The sequence below is a fragment of the Carcharhinus amblyrhynchos genome, chromosome 11 (genome assembly GCF_965287045.1).
Source record: "Carcharhinus amblyrhynchos chromosome 11, sCarAmb.v2.hapA, whole genome shotgun sequence".
Lineage (NCBI taxonomy): Eukaryota > Metazoa > Chordata > Chondrichthyes > Carcharhiniformes > Carcharhinidae > Carcharhinus > Carcharhinus amblyrhynchos.
The window spans coordinates 78632569-78653673 of NC_137334.1; the positions used below are offsets into that span (position 1 = coordinate 78632569).

The following is a 21105-nucleotide window of genomic DNA, read 5'->3' on the forward strand; positions in this document are numbered from 1 at the left end:
CATTGTAACAACTGTCCTGCCCTATCTCCCCACCTACTGCCCTCCAACCACCATGCCCACACCCACCCACCCGCCCCCAACACCTCCTCATCATGAGGGCACTAAATTTGAACAAATTATTCTCGTGAGACTAAGACAAAAGAATAGTATTTTTCTTCTGTATTTACTTATCTTGGCGATACATTATGGTTTTCTATTGTTTTCATAGTAGCATCTTGACAATGACCTTCAGAGATCCATAGACTCTAATTCCAGGATCTTTCTCCTGCTCAATAGTCTTAAACTTACAACACTGCAGATTCTTGTTCTCCGTACCCATGTGTATTATGCCGCGTCTGTCTTCATTAAATAAACGCTGTCAGATACGCGTTCATTTCCCTCATTACAGAAAAATTTTCCTGTGTTTTGTATAAGGTTTAATGTTAATTTTTATTATTGTCACAAGTTGGCCTACATTAACACTACAATGAAGTTAGTGTGAAAATCCCCTAGTCGCCACACTCCAACGCCTGCTTGGGTACACTGAGGGAATATTTAGCCTGGCCAATGCACCTAACCAGCATGTCTTTCAGACTGTGGGAGGAAACTGGAGCATCCCCACACAGGCACAGGGAGAACATGCAGACTCTGTACAGACAGTGACCCAAGTCGGGAATTGAACCCAGGTCCCTGGCGTCATGAGGCAGCAGTGCTAACCATTGTGTCATCGTGCTGCCCACATATATCTTTCTGTCATCTGTGAACAGCTCCCCAGATAACTACATTCAGATATAAAAGTCTTAATCCAGCCTTTCTAATGCTGCGGCAAACTAGTCCAGTGCAAAATCCAGGAAAACATTTTGACTGCTGTTAGAGCACATTGCAGATCTCAAGATTGTGACTTGCGGATCCCAGCTACTCCATCTCCTCTTGTTTTCTCTTACATTCAACTCAACTCAACTCAAGTCACTGTTCTTGTCTAATGTCTCTCCATAACCCTGACAGGTAAATTTCTGTAGCTCCTGCATTTTCTTTTAATAATTCCTCGTATCGAGGTTAGTATTCTCGCTTATCACTCAGGAAACTAGGGCTCAGTTCCCCAATGGGGAGAGGTTTATGGGTGGCACAGTGGCTAGCACAGCTGCCTCACAATGCCAGGGAGCCACATTCAATTCTGGTCTTGGGTCGCTCTCTGTGTGGAGATTGCATTTTCTCCCTGCGTCTGTGTGGGCTGCCTCTGGAAGCTCCTGTTCCCTCCTACACTCCAAAGATGCGTGGGTTATGTTGACTGGCTATACTACATTGACCTTAGTGTCAGGGGGATTAGCAGGGTAAACGCGTGGGCTTATGGGAATAGGGCCTGGATGGGATTGTTGTTTGTACAGACTCAATGGGCTGAATGGCCTCTTTCTGTACTGTAGGCATTCTATAATCCAGCGATTCCCTTTACCTCAACCCCCCCAGTTAATCATAGGCTACTAAATGAATTAATTTTATCTTTGTGATAGGAGTATGCAGTGTTGGAGATAACATCGTTCACATAAGACATTAAAGCAAGGTTTCGTTTACATTCTCGAGTGGACATAACCCCATGTCACTATTTCACAGAAGAATGGGGGGAGTTACCTCAGTGTTCTGGCTCATATTTATCCCTTAAGTAACATCACTGAAAAGTATCACCTGGTCATGGCCACATTGCTGGTTGTGGTAGCTTGTGATTGGCAATTGACTGCCAATTTTCCAACAGCAATTACTGCACTTTAAAAGTCTTTAATTATCATAAAGCGGGTTGGAATATCCCAAGGTTGTGACAGTTGCCATTCAAATAAAAGATTCTTATCCTATCCGGATCAGAGTTGGTAACTTGCACGAGGGCACTTAAAAACTGCTCAACCGATTCCGATATAGGAGAGTGGTAGGGTGTGGGTTAAAATCCGTTCTGCTATTTAGCTTGACTCAAAGAATCCCTACAGTGCAGGAGGAGGTCATCCAGCCCATCAAGTCTGCACCAACCACAATTCCACCCAGGCCCTATTCCCATAACCCTACATAGTCACCCTGTTAATCCCCTGACAGTAGGATCAATTCACTATGACCAACCAACCTAACCCGCACATCTTTAGATTGCAGGAGGAAACTCATGCAGGGAGAATGTGCAAACTCCACACAATGACCCGACGGTGGAATTGAACCCCGGTCCCTGGTGCTGTGAGGCAGCAGTGCTAACCACTGTGCTGCCAAACGGCACTCAATGGCAGCACTCCTATCCTTGATTTAGAAAGTTATGGACAAGAATTTTTCTCTGGTGCAGGAGTTGGACTTAACACGTTAAACAGACCACAGACAGAATGCTGAATTGTCAGAATACTTTCATTGAACTGCCTCATCTAATCATTAGTCCCCATCCACCGAGGCAGAGATATAAGAGTTCATATTTTGACAGGATGGGATTGAGCAGACTAAATAAATTTGAAGGCCATTCTACCCATCTTGTCAGTGCAAACATATTGAAAGAGTTGTCACACTGCCTACCTGCCCCTTAGAACTGATTTTTTTTTTTAAGTATACATCCAGTTCCCTTTGAAAAGTCATTTGGATCTGCTGTCATTCTTTCAGGCACCACAGAAAAGATTCCAATTTCACTTCAGATTTTGTAATGCACCACGAGAGTATGGTGAAGCACTTAAAAGGGAATTAGACTGCTGTCTGATTACAGGGGGAGGGCAGGGGAATAGAATCGAGGCGAGTTGGTCTTTGAGAGCCGGTGTAGGCACAATGGGCCAAATGGACTCTAAAGGCATCATGTGGATTCAAAAGGCACCAAAGAGCATGGTGAGATTGCAGGGAACACAGCATTCAGATAGAATACCAGCCATGATCTTACTGAATGGCAGAGAGGCTCAATGGCATACTCCTCTTTTCAACGTTTCTGCACCATTACAAATTGGTGATTCCTTAAATCTTCAACCTCCAGTTACAAGACATTGTCACTGGAAATAACATCTCCTTACTTTTTCAAAACCTTTCATCATTTTGAACACCATTCTGCAATCTCCTCAGAACCTTGGATCAATTCCCACCTTGGGTCTCTATGCAGAGTCTGCACATTCTCCCCATGTCTGAGTGGGTTTCTTCCAGGTGCTCCAGTTTCCTCCTACAGTCCAAAGATGTGCAAATTAGGTATATTGACAATACTAATTTGCCCCTTACTGACAGGGGGACTAGCTAGGGTAAATACATGGGGTCATGTGGATAGGGCCAAGGTGGGATTGTGGTTGGTGCAGACTCAATGGACCAAATGGCCTCCTTCTGCACTCAGATTCTGCTTTCAGAAGAATGAACCAGCTTTGTCTCGTCTCTTTCCATAGCAAGGCCTGTTTGACTTAAACTTGTCTGATCAACAAAAGAAAATGCAGAAATAACAATCATTGCAGTGATGAGAGGGGTTATGTTTTTATTTGGCAAAGAAATACGTATCCTTTGTAATAGATCACAAGCTTTAATAAGCTCAGATTAAAAATACAGTTTAGTGATCAGGTACAGAACAGTCTGCTTATTATAAACAGCTTGAATAATTCTAACTGGTGGTTCTTAAAACAAAGAATTATTGCAATAATTTACATCAATACTGGATTACATTTTCCAAGAAAAAAATACTATACTTCAATAAATACTGCCAAAACATTAGAATGGACTTACAAGTTTCAACATTCAAAAAAAATTGTAAGACGCTCTACAGTTTTTGAAAACATTTTATAATTTAAGTTTACAATACCTAATACAGAGAAATGTTGCCAGCCATTATATAATACCACCCTAAAGCATCATGATGCACCAATCATAAAGCATTGTTTAGTGAAGAAACCAATTGTTTAGTGGTGTTCAATGGAATGACCTTTTGCAATGATGATGGACAAAGTGCAACTACAGCGCTCATTATATGTTCAGTATTATCTGGACAATATTGCCCCCACCACAAGTCCTTGTAAATACAGCATCCCTGAAAAAAACTTCAAGAATGAAGTACAATTGTTATTTTGCTTGATTTTTAAAATTTTTTTCTCCCCACCTAACAAGCTCTGGTGCCCATTATTGGTTCGAGGCCCTCTCTAGTCTTTTGACCTAGTATCTCTTAGGAGTTCCGGGGTTCATAAGATTATCTTTCTCACAGGTTCCGATGATCGCATCTACATCCAGCTTTTTCAGGCCAAATCATTCCGCTTGCTGAACCCCCAAGGCGCCCGCACATAAATGGTGGAGGATATCTTTTCAAAGGCTATTTGAGACACGTTGGTATGTGAATGATGCTGTGCACTGTGCGTGGTCCTTTCGTTTTCTGTCAAGAAAGCCTTTCATTCCACATCATTGTAACTTCATCTGACTGTCTCCATCCGTTTCCCCCAAACCCCACCATCCTCACATCACAGTGCAACTTCGAGCCTTGTCCTTCCGCAAGTCCGGGGACACTGTGGACAGTTCTGGTCTGCTGGGCACATGTGAAATCCTTTTTGTGGCTCGCTTTGATTGGTTGCGTTTGACGTTTTTGTTCGGCTTGTTCACGCAAGCCAGCGTTGCCACGTGAAAAATGTCCCTCACGCTGTTCTCTGATGACAACGATGAGCATTCTATATATGTCGCTGCTCCAATCTGCTTTGCCATGTTGGTACCCTGAGTAGACAACACAGTCGATTAATAATGAATCAATGGTACTGTCACAAAGACATCATAACACTGAAAGAAATGGTTGGAAGCTCAATGTTAATTAAAAAAATCTTGAATAATCACACAGGTTGCATTGCCAAACTTATCAGTGGAAGTGCTGATTTCAAAAACATATTGTCTCTAACTTATTGACACAGTTCATTTGGAATGTGATGAGTTTGGAATAATCAAGTTTTTTTCTGAAGAGAGGCTGTTCTCAGATTTGAGAGAGGGGAATAGTATCTGAGGAGAGAGAACCAACTAACATGGGAGCCAGGAGAGGGAAGTTGTCATAGTTATGACTTTGCAATAATTCCATAGTTTGATTGTTTGGTTAGACCTGTGGTTGGGCAAGTTTCTATATGATATTCTGAAACTCAAAGCCACCACTGGGCAATGCGCATGTGGCACCATGCATTGGCCACATAAGCCTTCACATCCACAATGGGATCCCTTGTTGTGGGGAACTGGTGTTGCTTTTTGATATATTTCACTCACACCAGGGCCCTCCCTATGACAAGGGTACTAACAAATTCTGTTCAGTACAGAATGTGAGTTGCAACTTCCAAGGACCATCACATTATGAATGGTCTGTCATGAGGATTTTTGCTAAGATTTTAACCTGACTGTCACGCAAAGAAATTACAGCCACAGAATTCCTGAGCTACAACTTGGTCAGAAAATTAATAATTTGCTCTTCAGGCTGAGTTTTATTCTTTGTGATGATGTGGACCTTGCTGTCTCTATCTTGAAACACATGGGGAAGAATCTTAGTTGTTCACACTGGCAGGATTTTCTGGTTCCTTTGCAGAGAATGGAGATTTGGCTGAGTGCCAAATTCTCTGTCCTCAGTGGCAGTGGTAGCAGGGCATCAATGGCCAAAAAGGTCGTGCCTGTGCATTTTACTATTACCGCAAAACCCCCCCAAAAGGGGCAGGAAAAGTGGTAGCTACACAACCAAAGGTAACATTCGTACAGCTATTATCCTTGAGCTACATGTACATTTGGCGGGCAGCGTGGAGGTGGCAGGTAGAATGTTGGATTCCTCAGGTGCTCCATTTTTCTTCCAATGCCATTCGGTCCATTGAATCTGCACCAACTCTCCGAAAGAGCATCTTACCCAGACCCTGCCTCCGTGACTTATTTACTCCAATAATTCCCCTAACTTACACATCTTGAGACACTAAGGGACAATTTAGCATGGCCAATCCATCCAACTTGCACAGCCATTTAACTGTGGGAGGCAACCAAAGAACCAAGAGGAAACCCAGGCAGACATGGGGAGAATGTTTGTGTGCAGTTTGCACAGTCACCCAAGGCCAGAATTGAACCCAGGTCCCTGGCACTGAGGCAGCAGCGCCAACCACTGTCGCTCTGTCCTGAACAATTAAGAGTAGATGCAACTCCATTACCTCACGCACTACAGACGTTATCTCTTCCACCTTCTTTCGTTAGGAAAAAGGTACAGAAATCTATCAACACGTACCAAACTCAAGGGCAGCTTCTTCCTTGCTGCCAGACTTTTGAATGGACCTACCATATATTAAGTTGATCTTTCTCTACACCCTAGATATGACTGCAACACTATATTCTGCGCCCTCGCCTTTCCTTCTCCCATTATGTACTCTATGAATAGTATGTTTTCTGTATAGTGCATAAGAAATAATACTTTTCATTGTATCCCAATACACGTGACAATAAATCAAATCTCAAAATCTCATTATTGATTGACCTTCAGTTAAATGCAACAAGGATTCTGGGTTCATTCTTCCATTGTGTCAAATGCACACTTTAATTGAGAAGCAGACCAGCAACTCATTCCTTTATACCAGCACAATGGCTGCCATTGAGTAATGGAAATAAATAGCTACCTGATCGTAAGACACAGGATTCTGGCGGTGATTGGACAGTTCCACTAAGGTTGTCAGGTCTGTGCGCAGATCAGATTTGCAGCCGACTAACAAGGTTTTTGTGTTTGGGCAGAACTCCTGGATCTCACCTTTCCACTGCGGAAAAAAACAGGAAACAAAAGATAATGAGGCTTTGTGCGAAATTAAAGTCCAGTTCTTTTCAAAGCTTCTGCTCATGGTCACAGCATGTATTTAGGGGACATGGTAAACAAAGTGCTATTAAAGCGTAATTTAACAAGTAAAGGCAACAGGCAGCACGTTAACACTTAAGGGCATACTCTCCGAATAGAAGAGTGTTTAATTATGCATGATATCAAGAGTCCAGCATGGTGTTCATTACCAGAATACAACAATGAGCTGTTATGCTGTAAATCACCCAAGGGCAGACAAGATAACACCACAGGCCCTAGTGCCAGATATGCCTCGTGAGCAAGTCAGTTTAAGTCAATTTTCATTGAATCTTTTAACCTCAATGTGAACAATGCACAGCTGTTTGAATGAACTTTAGTGACATATATATTTAAATTGCTCATTAGCTATTTGCAAATTATGGAAAGATAATTGTTACAGATGTGCTTTTCTGTTGTTAATGAAATGGAATTCCATCAAGCACACCGTTCAAAATCATGTATTTGATGAGATATGTAGATTAGATCGATGAGCCATGGTAAATGTGTGGAGTTACAGGGAAAGGACTTGGGCAAGATGCTCTGTCAGAGGGTCAGAGCCAACTCAGTGGGCCAAATGGCCTCCTGCTGCACTGTAGGGAGTCTATAACAAGAACAATTTGTATTTAAACAGCATCTTTCAATTGGGCAAATTTCCCCTTATAGCTTAACATAAATGGACCAATGGAATGAAACAAAATGGACACAAAACCAAGGAGAAATTAGGTGACTAAAAGCTTGGTTAAAGTTTTTTTAAAAAGGAACATCTTAACAGGAAAGAGAAAGAGAGAAAGTAATGGAGGTCATTTGAAAATCCAAAGCCAAGATCACTGAAGACAAGTTTTTCAATGTTAAGATCTGAGTGGAGTTTGCACTTTTTCCCCATGTCTACATGAGTCTCTTCCGATTGCCTCCCACACTCCAAATTGTGCAGGTTAGCTTGGCTAGCCATGCTAAATTGCCCCTTAGTGTCCTGGGGATTAGCAAGGTAAATCCACGATATTATGGGGATAGGACCCTGGTGGGATTGTTATCAGTGTAGACTCAATGAGCCAAATGGCCTCTTTCTGTACTGTAGGGATTCTATGGACTGGATTTTCTGGCCGCCCTCACCCTGAAACTGAAAAATCCTACTCGAGGTCAATGAACCTTTCCGTTATCCGTCCCTGACTCACTACTATTCCTGTGATGGACGGAATGGAAAAATTCACCCTGGTGATTCTAAGGTGAAGGCATTAAGGGTTGTACAAGGGATGTAAAAATGTAGTTTAGGGGCTGGTGGCTAATTGTGGAGGAATGGAATAGTTTGAGAGAGTTCAGAGGGTTTAGTATTGGAGAAAGTTACAGAATGAGAGAGCTGTGACCATGAATGGCTTTGAGAATGAGAATTTAAAAACACAAGGCATTGATGAATTGTAGTCAATGTATGTCAGCTGGCCTAGTCTCATGATCAAAGACTGGGGCCTGGAGAAAATTAAGGTACAGACCAAAGAGTTTTGGATGAGTTCAGATTTAGAATGGAATTTGGGAGAAGAGCATTGAAATAGTCAAATTTGGTAATAATTAAAGCATGGACATGGGTTTAAACAGAAGATGAGTTGAAGCAGGAGTAGATATCACAGAGGTGGAAGCAGGCAGTTTGTGATAGGGAGCATGTGGGGGGTGGTCAGAACCACAGCCAAGGATCAAATAGGACACTGGTTACAATGTCCGGTTCAGCCAGAAATGTAGGCTGTGGAATGGGGTGGAAGAAGAAATTTCTGAGTACAAAAAAACAATCTTTATACAATCAGTATTATAGTCCCCATTAGTAAGGTCAAAATGTGATTTTCTACTACAAATGATGTGTTAATGACCCGAGTAATGAATTAAATCCAGCAGCCCAGTTAAATGGGGCAGGATTTTCTTCCTATTGCTGGAATCTTCCAGCTCTAGTGATGGTGACCTCCCCACTGCAGGATCCAACAATGGGAAACATGTTGACAGCAATGGGACCTACTGCCAGCCAATGTTGGACCACCTCTGCAAAACACACTGCAGCACAGGTGGCACAATGTTTGCACCGCTGCCTCACAGCACCAGGGACCCAGGTTCGAGTCCTGGCTTGGGTCACTGTCTGTGTGGAATATATACATTCTCCCTGTGTCTGTCTGTGTAGGTTTCCTCCGGGTGCTCCGGTTTCCTCTCAATCTGAGATGTGCATTGATCCAAACAGGCGCCAGAGTGTGGCGACTAGGGAATTTTACAATAATTTCATTGCAACATTAATGTAAGCCTTACTTGTGACAAATAAGCAAACTAACTTGGCAGGAAGGGGGAAAACGCAAAATCCCATTCACTACAATCCACCGTGCTAGTCCTTTCCACATTGGAATTGGACTGTTTACCAAGAGAAAAAGGGTTTTAAACAAATCACTGAGCAGTTAACATCCCTTTGTGTGCTATTTTCAGTTCAGTAGTGGATATGAATGTACTGCATTCCTAAAGGTACCCTGCTGACAAAGTAATGGGTTAACAAGTTAAAGCAATGAACTCAAACTTGGCTCAAACCCTCATCTAGCTCAGGCTTTCACAGTGTGCTAATAATTCTAGTCTGTGTTACTGCCTGTCCCCACATATCAATCTAGAAACACAAAAGATGGCCTTTATCTCAGACAAACTGCGTGAAATTGGATTTGGTTGACAAAAAAGGAACAGTTGCCAAACTCTCTCAGAAATTCACGTGAAGGACAGGTGAAAGACAAGCAGAGGGGAAATAAATGTTTGTTTCATTAGTTTCTGTGCCATTTAGATTGATAAAAGAACAAAATGACACATGCGAGAAGGAGTGGAGGCTGCACATCAGCCTGTGAGAACATATCCTTTTGAATTCCATTGAAGATTATTCAAAAAGAGAACAATAATGGCATAAAGTACAGCTTCTGAAAACATGTTCAGAACAGGCAGATCCATGGAAAGACAGAAGGTCACTTGCCACCCTTTTACAAAGGGAAAAAAGGACAAGTGTTGCAACATCTTATATCTTGTATGGTCTTTATTTTCCTCATCATTGGACATTTTGGTTGTAATTTTAGAACTTCACTTTCCATATCTCTATTGTTCAAAATGTGCAGAAGTATGACATAGCAAATTAAAATTGAAAGGCTGAGTAAACAGCCAAGGGGTTTAATAACTCTGGAAATATGTGCCAGCTACTGCTCAGTTCTAATGCTGGATGTCCTACCTCCCTGACACTAATTTCCCTTTGCAGCGATACTGGAGATTGACAGGCAGGCTTGGCAGAGCACGCACCGTCCCAGTGACTCAGCCACTGATCTTGTGCTGCAACGAGTCAAAGTCCGCAGCTGTACTCAGGACTGCAAACATACAGGAGCCCCTCCGGCAGCAGGAATGCGAAGCAATGTACGCAAAGCTATTATTCGAAGGTTTATTAAAAGTGGCTCAGCTGCCGCCTTTGCGCAATAACCTGAACGGAAGGTTGTTGCATTCACCATGACTTCTGCTGCAATTATCACTCAGTTCTTGCTCAAATTTAATCCGCATTATTGGAAGAAAACCAATTTTAAATTCATTAATTTCCGCTTGCATCTGCTATTACTATTGATTTTAACTTAAAAGGGGCAGTTAATGATTCGTGATTGACTGTAATACAACACCAAAATAATTATAGAGAAGTCAACACCTACACACCACCAGCATTTAAATTGTTATAAGGGAGTAAAAATGTCTTTGGGCAGTATCCTTATTGCGAAGAATTCCCACACAATCTTATAGGTGCTCATCTGCCTTCAGAACTGATATTTTTGATCTCATTGTTTTGTGCTTCCAAATATTAGCTGCTATAGCTTGAGGGCAGAAGTGTTTGCGTTGAAATTATAGTACGTCACAATGTTCCGTGGTGGTGGACTCATTTCCAGGGAGTGCCGTCCAATCTGTGACATCATTGGCAAGTCAGGATATCAGGGCAGGGATTATTTAACAAGAACTTTCTTTGACGCTGAAAGCAAACGCGCTCACCGAAAAGGTGATACTGTTATGCTCTCAGAGACTGTTCCAACTTGCCCTAAGATAGCCAACAAACAATAGCAAGCAGGATACCGAAAGGGTGGGTTTCCTGCACAACCGGCTTACTCAACAAAGAAAAAGAGAAAACGAGTTGGTGAACAAAGAATTTTGAGGTGAAAGTGGTTGAGGATATAATTCCACTTAGGAAATGAGGCATGAAGGAGTGAACATGTGGAGCCTCTACACAGTATGACCAAAGATGCGTGGGTTAGGTTGATTGGCAATGCTAAATTGACCCTAGTGTCAGGGAGATTAGTAGGGTAAATGTGTGGGGTTACAGGACATGATGGACTGAATGGCCTCCTTCTGCAGTCGGGATTCTATGGACAACTACTTCATGGAATTAAATTAAGTTTTTTTTATCTTTCCCACAACCACAGCCCCACCCCCCACCCCGATCAAAAGTTAAAACTTTTTTTGTGTTGAAATGAAACATGATCTTTGGTGCACCTACCTTCTTAAGCACACTGTCAAGGGTCTCTGGACGACTTATATCGAAACAAATCAAAACAGCGTCAGAATCTGGGTAGGAAAGTGGTCGGACGTTATCGTAGTAGGGGGATCCTGTGCGCAAAAGAAATCCAAACTGTCAGTTGTACAAATCATGCAAAAGCATGACATAACAAGTAAAGTTTCATCTTTGGTATTCTTTGTTTCTCCATCTCTCATGGAAGTATCTATAGAATTCCCCTGGCAACTCATTTTAAGCACCATAATTTAAAGTAGTAACGTGTAGACAGCTCAAGTGAATAATGTATGTTGGATGCTCAATGCAGGACATTTATCACCATAAACAGATGTGTCAAAATTGCGTTAAAGCTTTCAAAATAGTTAATCTGCACTACCTTCAAATGATTCTGAAAACAGCCCTTCAAATTCATGCCACTTAAAAGAATGATAACTCTATTTTGTTATCACATGTACCACAACCTGCCAGGATCCCTTAATAGGTGATGAAATACTTCTGAAATGAGGCATGAATCGATGGGCACTGCTGCTCCCAGCCTGGAAGATTTGTCACCTTTAGATTTCTCACTGCACGCCAACACTGCACAAGTCTCCTAGCTCAGTGATGTCATCATGCCCCACCCCACACCCTTCCCCAACTTCCTGCTTCAAGAGCTTCTCATACAGCAGCTGCATTGAGCAAGGCCGAGTTAAGGCAAACAGCAGCAAGGGCCAAGCTTTATAAAATAGTGATGTTTGCACACGTCACATGATCAAACCTGGAGGGATACCCCCAGGGTGGACAAGCTACTTTTAATTCAAGCAGAGACGGCAACTGATTTGAGAACAGCATGATCTGATCTAAGCCAAGATAAATAGGCCATCTGTATTAGTGATATTAGCTGAGGGATGAATGTTGAGCAGAGCACTCAAAGGACTCTTTCTCTTCACAGACTAGCTACATCTACTCACTTCTTTGTTGCCTAAAGACTTGATTATCCCAACTCTCTCCTGGTTGGCCTTCTATCTTTCATAGCCTCCAAATCCCTGCCATCTATATCTTTAACATGCATCGTGTTTCATTCACCCAATGATGCCCATTTTGAGAACACCTCAGCTTTAAAACTCTTATCCTTATTTTCAAGTCCCTCTACACAGCCATTTGTATAATCTCTTCCAGGCTGACAACTCCTCTCCACCCCTGCCTGTATCTCTTGCACTCCTCCAAATCTGGCCTCCTATGCATTGCAGATTTTAAAACTCACTTCACCACTGGCACCTAAGCGTTTAGCCACTAACCACTGAGCTCTGGGAAATTTTTACTTTGTTAAAGGGTGTTACGTGACTGAATTATTGGTATAACAACTCTTCCTTCACCTCAGTGTGAGCACTTCTTCAATCTAGCACTAGAATGTCAGCCTAGATCATCACATTTTGGGGTTGGGGGTGGGAGGAGTTTGTTTCAGAGTCAAGAATATTATCACTGACCCTTTAAAATGGCTGAAAGCAAAAGTGCTATGTTGTAACTAAAATAAGCAAATCACATTCAAAGTACATTGTTTTTAAATAATTAAAAGCTATGCACCCCGCCCCCCACCCCAACTCCCAATATGCAATCATGGTAGTTTTATCTTGCTCTAAATACTGTTGGTAACCTAAGGAACTGGAAGAAAACAGGTTCATTGACTAAAACCTTGCTGGCAACTCTACAGCCTACTGATCTGCAGCTAGCTTAATCCAGTCCTTGCACAGCTATTGACTATTCCAATAATAAAGAATATTCAACGATTATTCAGGAAAAAAAACACTCTGCATGCTGCATTGAGTCAAGCACAATACTGCCAGAAGGATGTGGAGGCTTTAGAGAGGCCACAGAAAAGATTTACCAGGATGTTACCTGGTGTGGTGGGCATTAGCTATGAAGAGAGGTTGGACAAACTTGGTTTGTTCTCACTGGAACGATGGAGGTTGAGGGGCGACCTGATACAAGTCAGCAAGATTATGAGAGGCATGGACAGAGTGGATAGTCAGAAGCTTTTCCCAGGGTGGAAGAGTCAATTACTAGGGGGCACAGGTTTAAGGTGCAAGGGGCAAGGTTTAAGGGAGATGTATGAGGCAGTTTATTTTAAAGAGAGAGGGTGGTGGGTGCCTGGAACTTATTGCTGGGGGAGGTAGTGGAAGTGGATATGGTAGTGACTTCTAAGGGACGTCTTGACAAATACATGACTAGAATGGAAATAGAAGGATATGATCCCTGGAAAGGGAGGGGGTTTTAGTCAAGTTGGGCAGCATGGTCAGTAACTTTCTGCTGTAATTTTCTTTGTTCAGAGTCACCACCTTAGAACAGCTGACAAGTTTACTACGTGGTCTGACAAATCAATGAAGCCAGTCTAACTCACTGCCCTCAGTAATTACAACCCCAATGAAGCCCAACAGCTCAAGAATTTGTTCTCCAATCCAACTTAGCCACTTCGATTAAATAAACATAGGTTGGGCTTTTCAGGAGACTGAATTGTGAAAATTGGCCATGCCATGATACCTATTGAGTTTTTTTTAAAAATTCGCCCATAGGACATGGGCATCACTGGCTGGCCAACATTTATTGGTCATCCCTAGTTGTTCTTGTTCAGAGGGCAGCTGAGAGTCTACCACATTGCTGGGCTCTGGAGTCACATGTAAGCCAGACCAGGTAAGGACTGCAGATTTCCTTCCCTAAAAGGACATTAGTGAACCAGATGGATGCTTCTGACAATCAACAACGGTTTTTAATTCCAGATTTTATTTTATTGAATTCAAATTCCATCATCTGCTGTGGTGGGATTCAAACCCTGGTCCCCAGGACATCAGCTGAGTTTCTGGATTAATAGATTAATTAATAAAACCACTAGACCGTCGCCTCCCCAAATGATTTCAGCTTGGAATTCTACACCTGAATGGTTAAAACTGTACTTACATAATGTGAAAGGTATTTAAACCTTCTCCCAATAAAGTGACTTTATTAAAAGTGATAAAAAGGGTTAATTTACTGGAGGAATTGAGTGTAGTATTTGCTGAAGCACTTGGATGGGTGAAGGATGAAAGACTGCAATCTCAATGAAGTCAAGCTCTAAAAAGACCAGTATCACTTTAGCATAAAGGATCAGCTTAATTTATTTGGCTTAGAAAGCACATTAAAATGAGGCAAGTTATTGGCTGTTGACAGGAGTGTCTGACTGATCTGCCTTTCCATTTTACCAGGATTCCTTCCCTCCGCCCAACCACCTTTCCACGTATGCTTCCTGGTAAATACTGCTGGCTCCTCGCATTGCAGTTTACATTTGCAATACCCATCAAATCAATTGAACTGAGCATCTGAAACACACACTGATAGATGTCAAGGTATCTCCTCCCGCATCCAGTTGGCTGACAATTTATTTCAATTAAATATTTTATTTTCTAATTCAGTCTGGTCCTCCTGCAGTCTTCACCAGATCAGTGACAGGCAGAATGGAGCTTCTGTTGCATTGATACACTGGAGCATGAGCTGTAAAGATAAACTTGTATCAGAATGCCAACCACTGGGAATGAGAATCATCCTTTACACTGAATTGAATTTGGCCAAATGCTCAGTTCATTCAAATAAGAGTACCACTGATCAGGAGAGTCTCTTAGGCCTGTGAATCAAGTCAAATGCTCAGTTTTAAGGGACTAGGCTGTAGAGATGTCAGTACCAGTGGGCTTCTCACTGGTTTCCCTCCAAATCATACAATACTTGCTACTGATCAGTCCTGATATAAGTGATCTGCACAAGTGCTTGGGTATCAACCAACTGCAATCAATGTGACACATTCTAGAAAAAGCAACACTCCATTTTCAAAGGCTGGGTGAAATATGTTCCAGAGAGATATCTCAAGCTCTTCATTTCGGTGTAACGCTTGCATTATTTTACCTAGTTCATCATTTAAATATATTTCACAGTTTTTTTTGCCCCCTTCGTTAATTAATCCAATCTTTCCAGCTGGAAATGCAGCATTGTTTGAATTTCCCCAGTGAAGCAGAAGCTAATTTACTCCGAAGCCTCGCAGATGTTCCAGTGTGAAATTAAACGATACAATGAAAATATTGCCTGCTCTTTCAGACTAATCACCTGAGAATTGCATTTAACACGGTTGCACATGGCTGCTGTAAACGCCTTTAGCAAGAAAGTAAAATAGGGACTCAATAATCCAAGGAACATTGGTCTGCACTAATACTTTATAATCTCTCACTGCCTCTTTTGTCATCTTCCAAGCTTCGAGCTGAATTCTTGCAGCCTGATGAAAGGGCACTGGCAAGGTTCAAATTAGCAAAAGACAATTTATTTACAGAAGCAAGGAACCTACTGTGTTGTGTTTAATCAAATTACAGGTCAGGGGGAACAAAATAATGCTTGTTTATTTCTTCAAGCTATACCAGGAGTGGGGTAGGGGCAAAAAAAAAAATCCACTGATGATCAGAAAGAAGAACTGGGATTCAGGTAACTCTTGTTATTGTGCAAACATGAGATTTTAAAATGCAATGCAGCAGTTGAGCTAATGGAAGCTTAAAGTTTCGCTCACCTGGGACTTCAGTGAAAATAGTTCAAAAGCATCTCCTCCCACATATACTTTAAGACACAAGGAGCATTTTTAGCTAACAACTTATGAACCATAATGTAGCAATTATGCCTACAAAATGGCTAAGCAATAAGTTGAAGAAAATCAAGCATAAATTTATAATTGTGATTTGAAGTTTCATCAACTATGCAACAACAAATTAAAGAGAGAGAGCAAGTGGAGGGTAATGCCGATGGTCTAGCATTCCACACAAGCTTTGTCATCAATAAATCACCTTCACTCTAGGTTTACGCAAGATTACAGTCACATTGAAATCATACCATATCACGTCATTAGGGTCTAATAGTCCATGACGGAAATTCATTTTTGCTCAACTTCTTCTCTGCCCAGAGCTTCAGCTGCAACTTATGAAATTCATGCTAGCATATTTAGGTAACTTTGTCTCTCAACCTTGGTTAGGAAAATGCAACGTTCCATTAGGCTGTTTATGGAATCGTGCCCCAATCATTAACCAAGAGTGGCTAGTTATCAGTGTGCAAGCCTTCCAAAATCAATTCATTGTATTTCATTCGAATTGGGTTCAATGGGTGCAGGAGTTGTAGTTTTGAGGCAAATGAGCTCAAGCATCTGTTCCCTGCAAAGCACTGAAAGAAACATTACTGTGGAGAATTAGGACCAATATTGATGAAAGTGGTAGCACAGCTATAAATGATGCAGTATTGAAGATCTCCAAACTACCTTTAGCTATCATGCAGGCACTGTGCATACAATTTTAGTGCAATCCATTTACAAAGGCACACAAATATTAATTTAAGCAGTCAAAATTAAAAATGTTTGATGATACACACTGGCTAATTACTGGAGAGGATTGAAGATCAAAGAATTTTCAGTAGACCCCATCATCAACAGAGCAGTCACCCTATTTGAGATCAGATAGAATAGGGCTCATGTGTTTTTCAGATATCTTCCTGCCGGAGGACTGGATAAGAGAATATCGATTTGGATTGGGTCTAGTTAAAACAAGATAAGTGATCAAACAACTGCACTCTGTCTGCAAGATAAGTTTATCTCGACATGCACAGAATCTTTGAACTTCTTTTCTAAAAGTAATTAGCTGCTGTCACTGAACTGCACCAAGTCAATCGAGGTTTTAATACAAGTTTCAATTCTTGTTCTCTAGTTATCAAGAATGTTATGCATAGCCTATTACATATTTCCAACCATCTGGTTGAACTTTTTTTTCTGGAACCATTATTACATTTTTCAACATTATACTCAAACAAACAGGACAAAATGAGTTGCTGGGTAAGTTGAGTGTTTAGCAATATAATCCCAATGCTCTATTCAGTATGATTAATGTGCACACCATTTGAAATCTTAGACATGCATAATAGCATTTCTCTACAATTTCCAGAGTAAAATGATAACTCTATGTTCCAAGGTACAAATATTGTTAGCAAATCTATCACTATAAATACTTTTTCCTCGGGGAAAAAAAAGTGGTTATGCAAGGATTACAAATTGCAGACAAGAAATAGTCAGATCAGTTACCTAAGCTTTTTGGCAATCACAGCTCAAGGTTCTTGTAATTGAATCATTTATAATGCCAAGTTAGGCAAAAATCTCATTTAGATTTGCTCATTAGCACACCACAGACATTAAATTTCTCAACTATTTCTACGACTCAAAGAATGTTATTGCATACTGGATTCTCAAAACATTTAAAACAAATATAAATTGATTAGGAGCTTAACAGCAATTTAGAAGTGTCGTGTTCTATGAGAGGGTTATTTTCCATCTATGAATCATAGGACAGGTGTATTTACATGAAGGAATGTTTCATTTAAACATCAACCAGACCAATTTCATCATCAATGGTGGACCTCTGAAACTTATTGGTATAGCAGTGGAGTAACAATTTATTGTCAATGTTTTGTTAACTTAAGCAGAAATCTCATGATCCTGGTGAATTCCAGTCTCCTGACCAAGTCATGGCTTTGGTATTAGAAAGCAAGTGTCATAAAAGTAACCACTGCCTGAGGTTTCCAAACCTGTTTGAAAGCCTTTGTTTTGCTCCAGTAGGGAATAATTACTGCATTTTGAGTTAGATAACTAATTTACAAGCCCACCACAGTTAAGAGGGTGAAGTAATTAACTGGCCGATGATGGCAACACTGTGGCCCAGAGAACTGCATGGAAGCAGCAACAGAATCCAGCCAATTACAACTGAATATCATCTGGAAGAGCTCTTATTATTTTAAGTGTAGTTGAAGGATACCCAAAGCATTGATATTCCCAACTCATGACTCCTCGAAGGAAAATAACACTTTGATGAGGATGATTATACAATCAGCTTTAAACAAGTAGAACAGCTCTTTAAATCCACCCTATTTTAATAAGTGTTTTCTGTTCCAATAGGGAGGACACTAAAATCAAAGCACTCTATTTAATATGGCACGTCTATTTGGTCTAAAATTCAGAACAGGGTGCCAAGATAGAGGTCTCCTAGGCAGCTTATAGTCAAAAATGATTTATTTTTAGTCAAGTGCCTTTCTGAGTTCTCTTCACACAGCTAGCTGTTAAGATTTTAATCGTGATGAAACATCATGATATGTAGTTAGCTATTTAGTTATACATAGCTTGCAGAAGCGACTGTTTTGAGGAAGTCAATTTTAATCAATATAATTTATTACTACAGTCTGGATTTCAATATCAGTGTCGAATGGCTGGCATATTTTCAACAATACTATCACTGTTCAAAACGGATCCAATTTAATAGATACTAAATGTGTTCATCCAGTGTTGAGGGCGAGAAAAAAATCTCCCTCCTAATGAACAAATTGTATGGTGCACAGTTCTGTTTTTATCCTTGGAATAGGGACCAAGTGTGGTGTAAATGTGATTCCTGTAGTTCACATCTCCTTTGTGCGAGCAAAGAAGGTCGAAATGATAACTGGTTTGTCTAGGGGGCGACATTCTCTTCTATTTGCCTCTTGGTAGCAAGAGAGAGGAAGAGCGAGACCGATTCGGGCTCCGGACAATGCTCCATGGATTGTCAAACGCAATTCCTGACATACCAGTCTGGAAAGGGAAAATTCCAGCACCGTTAGCTCACATTTCCAAAACGGCTGATTGCTTGCAGAGGCTTGTGCCAATCAAACACCCTGGGTGGCAGGAATGAGGGCAATTATCACCCCCATTCCCGTCTTTGATTTGCCTCTAGATACTGGCCACTTTGCGGCTTTTTAAGAAAAGTTGTCGGCACGTTGAGATTTTTGAACCATCGTTTTTTTGAAGCGTCAAAAAAATTCTACAAAAAAGGTAATATAATTATTGCGTGGAATTGAATTTACTGTCATTTTAACATGTACATCATATGGACACAAGAAGTTTAATGTATGAATCCTGGGGCCACTGATTTCAGTGACATGAGATACAATTAAATCTTTACATCAGTGAATCTACTCGTGTCAATATACAAGAACAAAATGTATTCATATAAACACTCAAGGCTCATAAAATATAATCAGAAACAAGTATCTCTCCAATATAGCCCACCCCTCCTGCTGAAACCTTTAAATATTTTTTGTGTGTTTGAACCCGAGAAAGGAATGTAAAGCACATTCCCCAGTTTCCCCAGCCTTTGATTTGAAACCTAGACAACTCCCGTGGCTGGGATAACGCCCCCCACTTCTCGGCGGGACGCTCTTGATTTCCCTTTTAAAGTTCTCCTTATTAAAAAGCAATGGGGGAGGAGGAAGAGAGATTTACCTGCCCTGGGAGAGAAGCAATCCCGCCGATTCTTAACTGAATAAGCCATTCTGTCAATTGCCAAACAATGAGGCTCAAAAAAAAAATCAACCCCTGTTGTTGAGTGGAGTGGGTTTTTCTTTTTTTAAAAAAAGGTGCTTAAAATGTACTTGAAGTAATAATCAGTCCCCCAAACCATCCTATTGACCAGCAGCCGGAGGTGTGTAGTTAGTAATGCACTGGTTTGTAAATGACCAGGTTACAGAAAGGAATCACCCAAGTTGCTGCCTAAATCCAGCAAGGCTGGATTCCCCGTTTTGAATCTAGAGAAATGTGCTGGTTCGGGTGAAGAGGAAAATTGAACATTCCCGGATCTTCCTTACCTGAAGTATCCCAGAGGCTCAATTCTATCCTTTGTGTTTCAATCTCAAAGCTGGCTGTATAATTTTCAAAGACGGTGGGCACATAGCTCTGGACACAAAGAACGGAAGAATAGATTACACAACAGAAAAAAAATCACAAGAATCTAAAAAAAAGTGTTTGAAACAAGCGCACGTGTAACAATTCCGGCCAACAACGATAAGACGGTGACTTCAAAATTAATTCATTACAAAAATCCCTAAACATTGTGAAAGTAGATTAACAGTACTGGGCTAGTAAATGCGAAAAACGTAGTTAAAATGACAAAATAATGTGTGTCATTCTTAGAAATATCCTAATAGCATTAATTATTATAACACCAAGCACGCAATCAGATCCGGTAACATACCTCTGGGAAACAATCCTTAGCAAAAACGTGCAGTAAAGCGGTTTTTCCACATTGACTATCTCCCACCACAACTATTTTACATTTGACGGTTTGATTATCCATTGCGTTTTTGGTGAGCTTCTGGCTTGGCCTTCTTTCCTTCATTGACGTGCTTTTGGAAGGGGGTTCAGAACAATGATAATGATGAAATCGCGCCGGATTGCAAATGGACAGCCGGGTTAAAAGTGGAAGATGATGCGCTGGTTTCTCCGGGAAGGTCTTGGATCTGCCTTTCTCCCTAAACACTGCACTGGCTGCTAGTGCCTACAACTATTCCTATTCAGGCTTCGCGCACCTCCTAATATAACATCTGAGAGAAGGTAGGGGCGGTACTAGGGCGGCGCGACGAGCGGCCTGCCCCCTTTTCTTTCTGTTTGCTAAGAGGCTGCCGGAGTGTGTGGTCCCGAGGCTCAGTCTCCCCAGTCTAGCCAGCAAGGCTGAGAACTACAACAGCTCTTCCCCCTTCCCCCCAAATCAGTCTATCAATGAAAGTCTCTACCCCCGCACTGATTGGTGGGCTTGCTCAACCCCCATTCAGAATTTGATTGGCTCCACGCCTCTCCCGAGTTCTGATTGGCTTCTTAGTCCATTGTGACGGAGACCTTGAGCATTCCCATTGGCTTCTTGGGGAGCCTCTTTAACATAAAACCACCTCTCCTCAGTCCAAGCTTCCCTTTCGCAACAGCACAAGGGTATATCTCTGA

The 21105-nt window shown here is 41.3% G+C and overlaps 1 protein-coding gene across 1 annotated transcript; it reads right to left on the bottom strand.

Moving 5' to 3' along the window:
- Positions 1-3412: 3412 nt before the first annotated feature.
- On the bottom strand, positions 3413-20666 carry rnd3b (Rho family GTPase 3b). The gene is made up of 5 exons (XM_080199403.1): positions 20363-20666; positions 19977-20064; positions 11277-11386; positions 6552-6686; positions 3413-4647 (listed from the first exon to the last, which is right to left on the bottom strand). The coding sequence occupies exons 1-5, from the start codon at positions 20504-20506 to the stop codon at positions 4396-4398; spliced, it is 729 nt and encodes a 242-aa protein (XP_080055529.1). The 5' UTR covers positions 20507-20666; the 3' UTR covers positions 3413-4395.
- Between the last annotated feature and the right edge of the window lie 439 nt (positions 20667-21105).

What these genes read in the sequence shown, in the direction of transcription:
- rnd3b (XM_080199403.1), bottom strand. Translation starts at nt 20,506, where the DNA reads ATGAAGGAAAGAAGGCCAAGCCAGAAGCTCACCAAAAACGCAATGGAT. An exon ending in GAGCCTCTGGGATACTTCAG is followed by an intron (nt 11,387 to 19,976) that starts GTAAGGAAGATC and finishes TTTTGCGCACAG; the next exon opens with GATCCCCCTACTACGATAAC. An exon ending in TTGACAGTGTGCTTAAGAAG is followed by an intron (nt 6,687 to 11,276) that starts GTAGGTGCACCA and finishes TTTTTTCCGCAG; the next exon opens with TGGAAAGGTGAGATCCAGGA.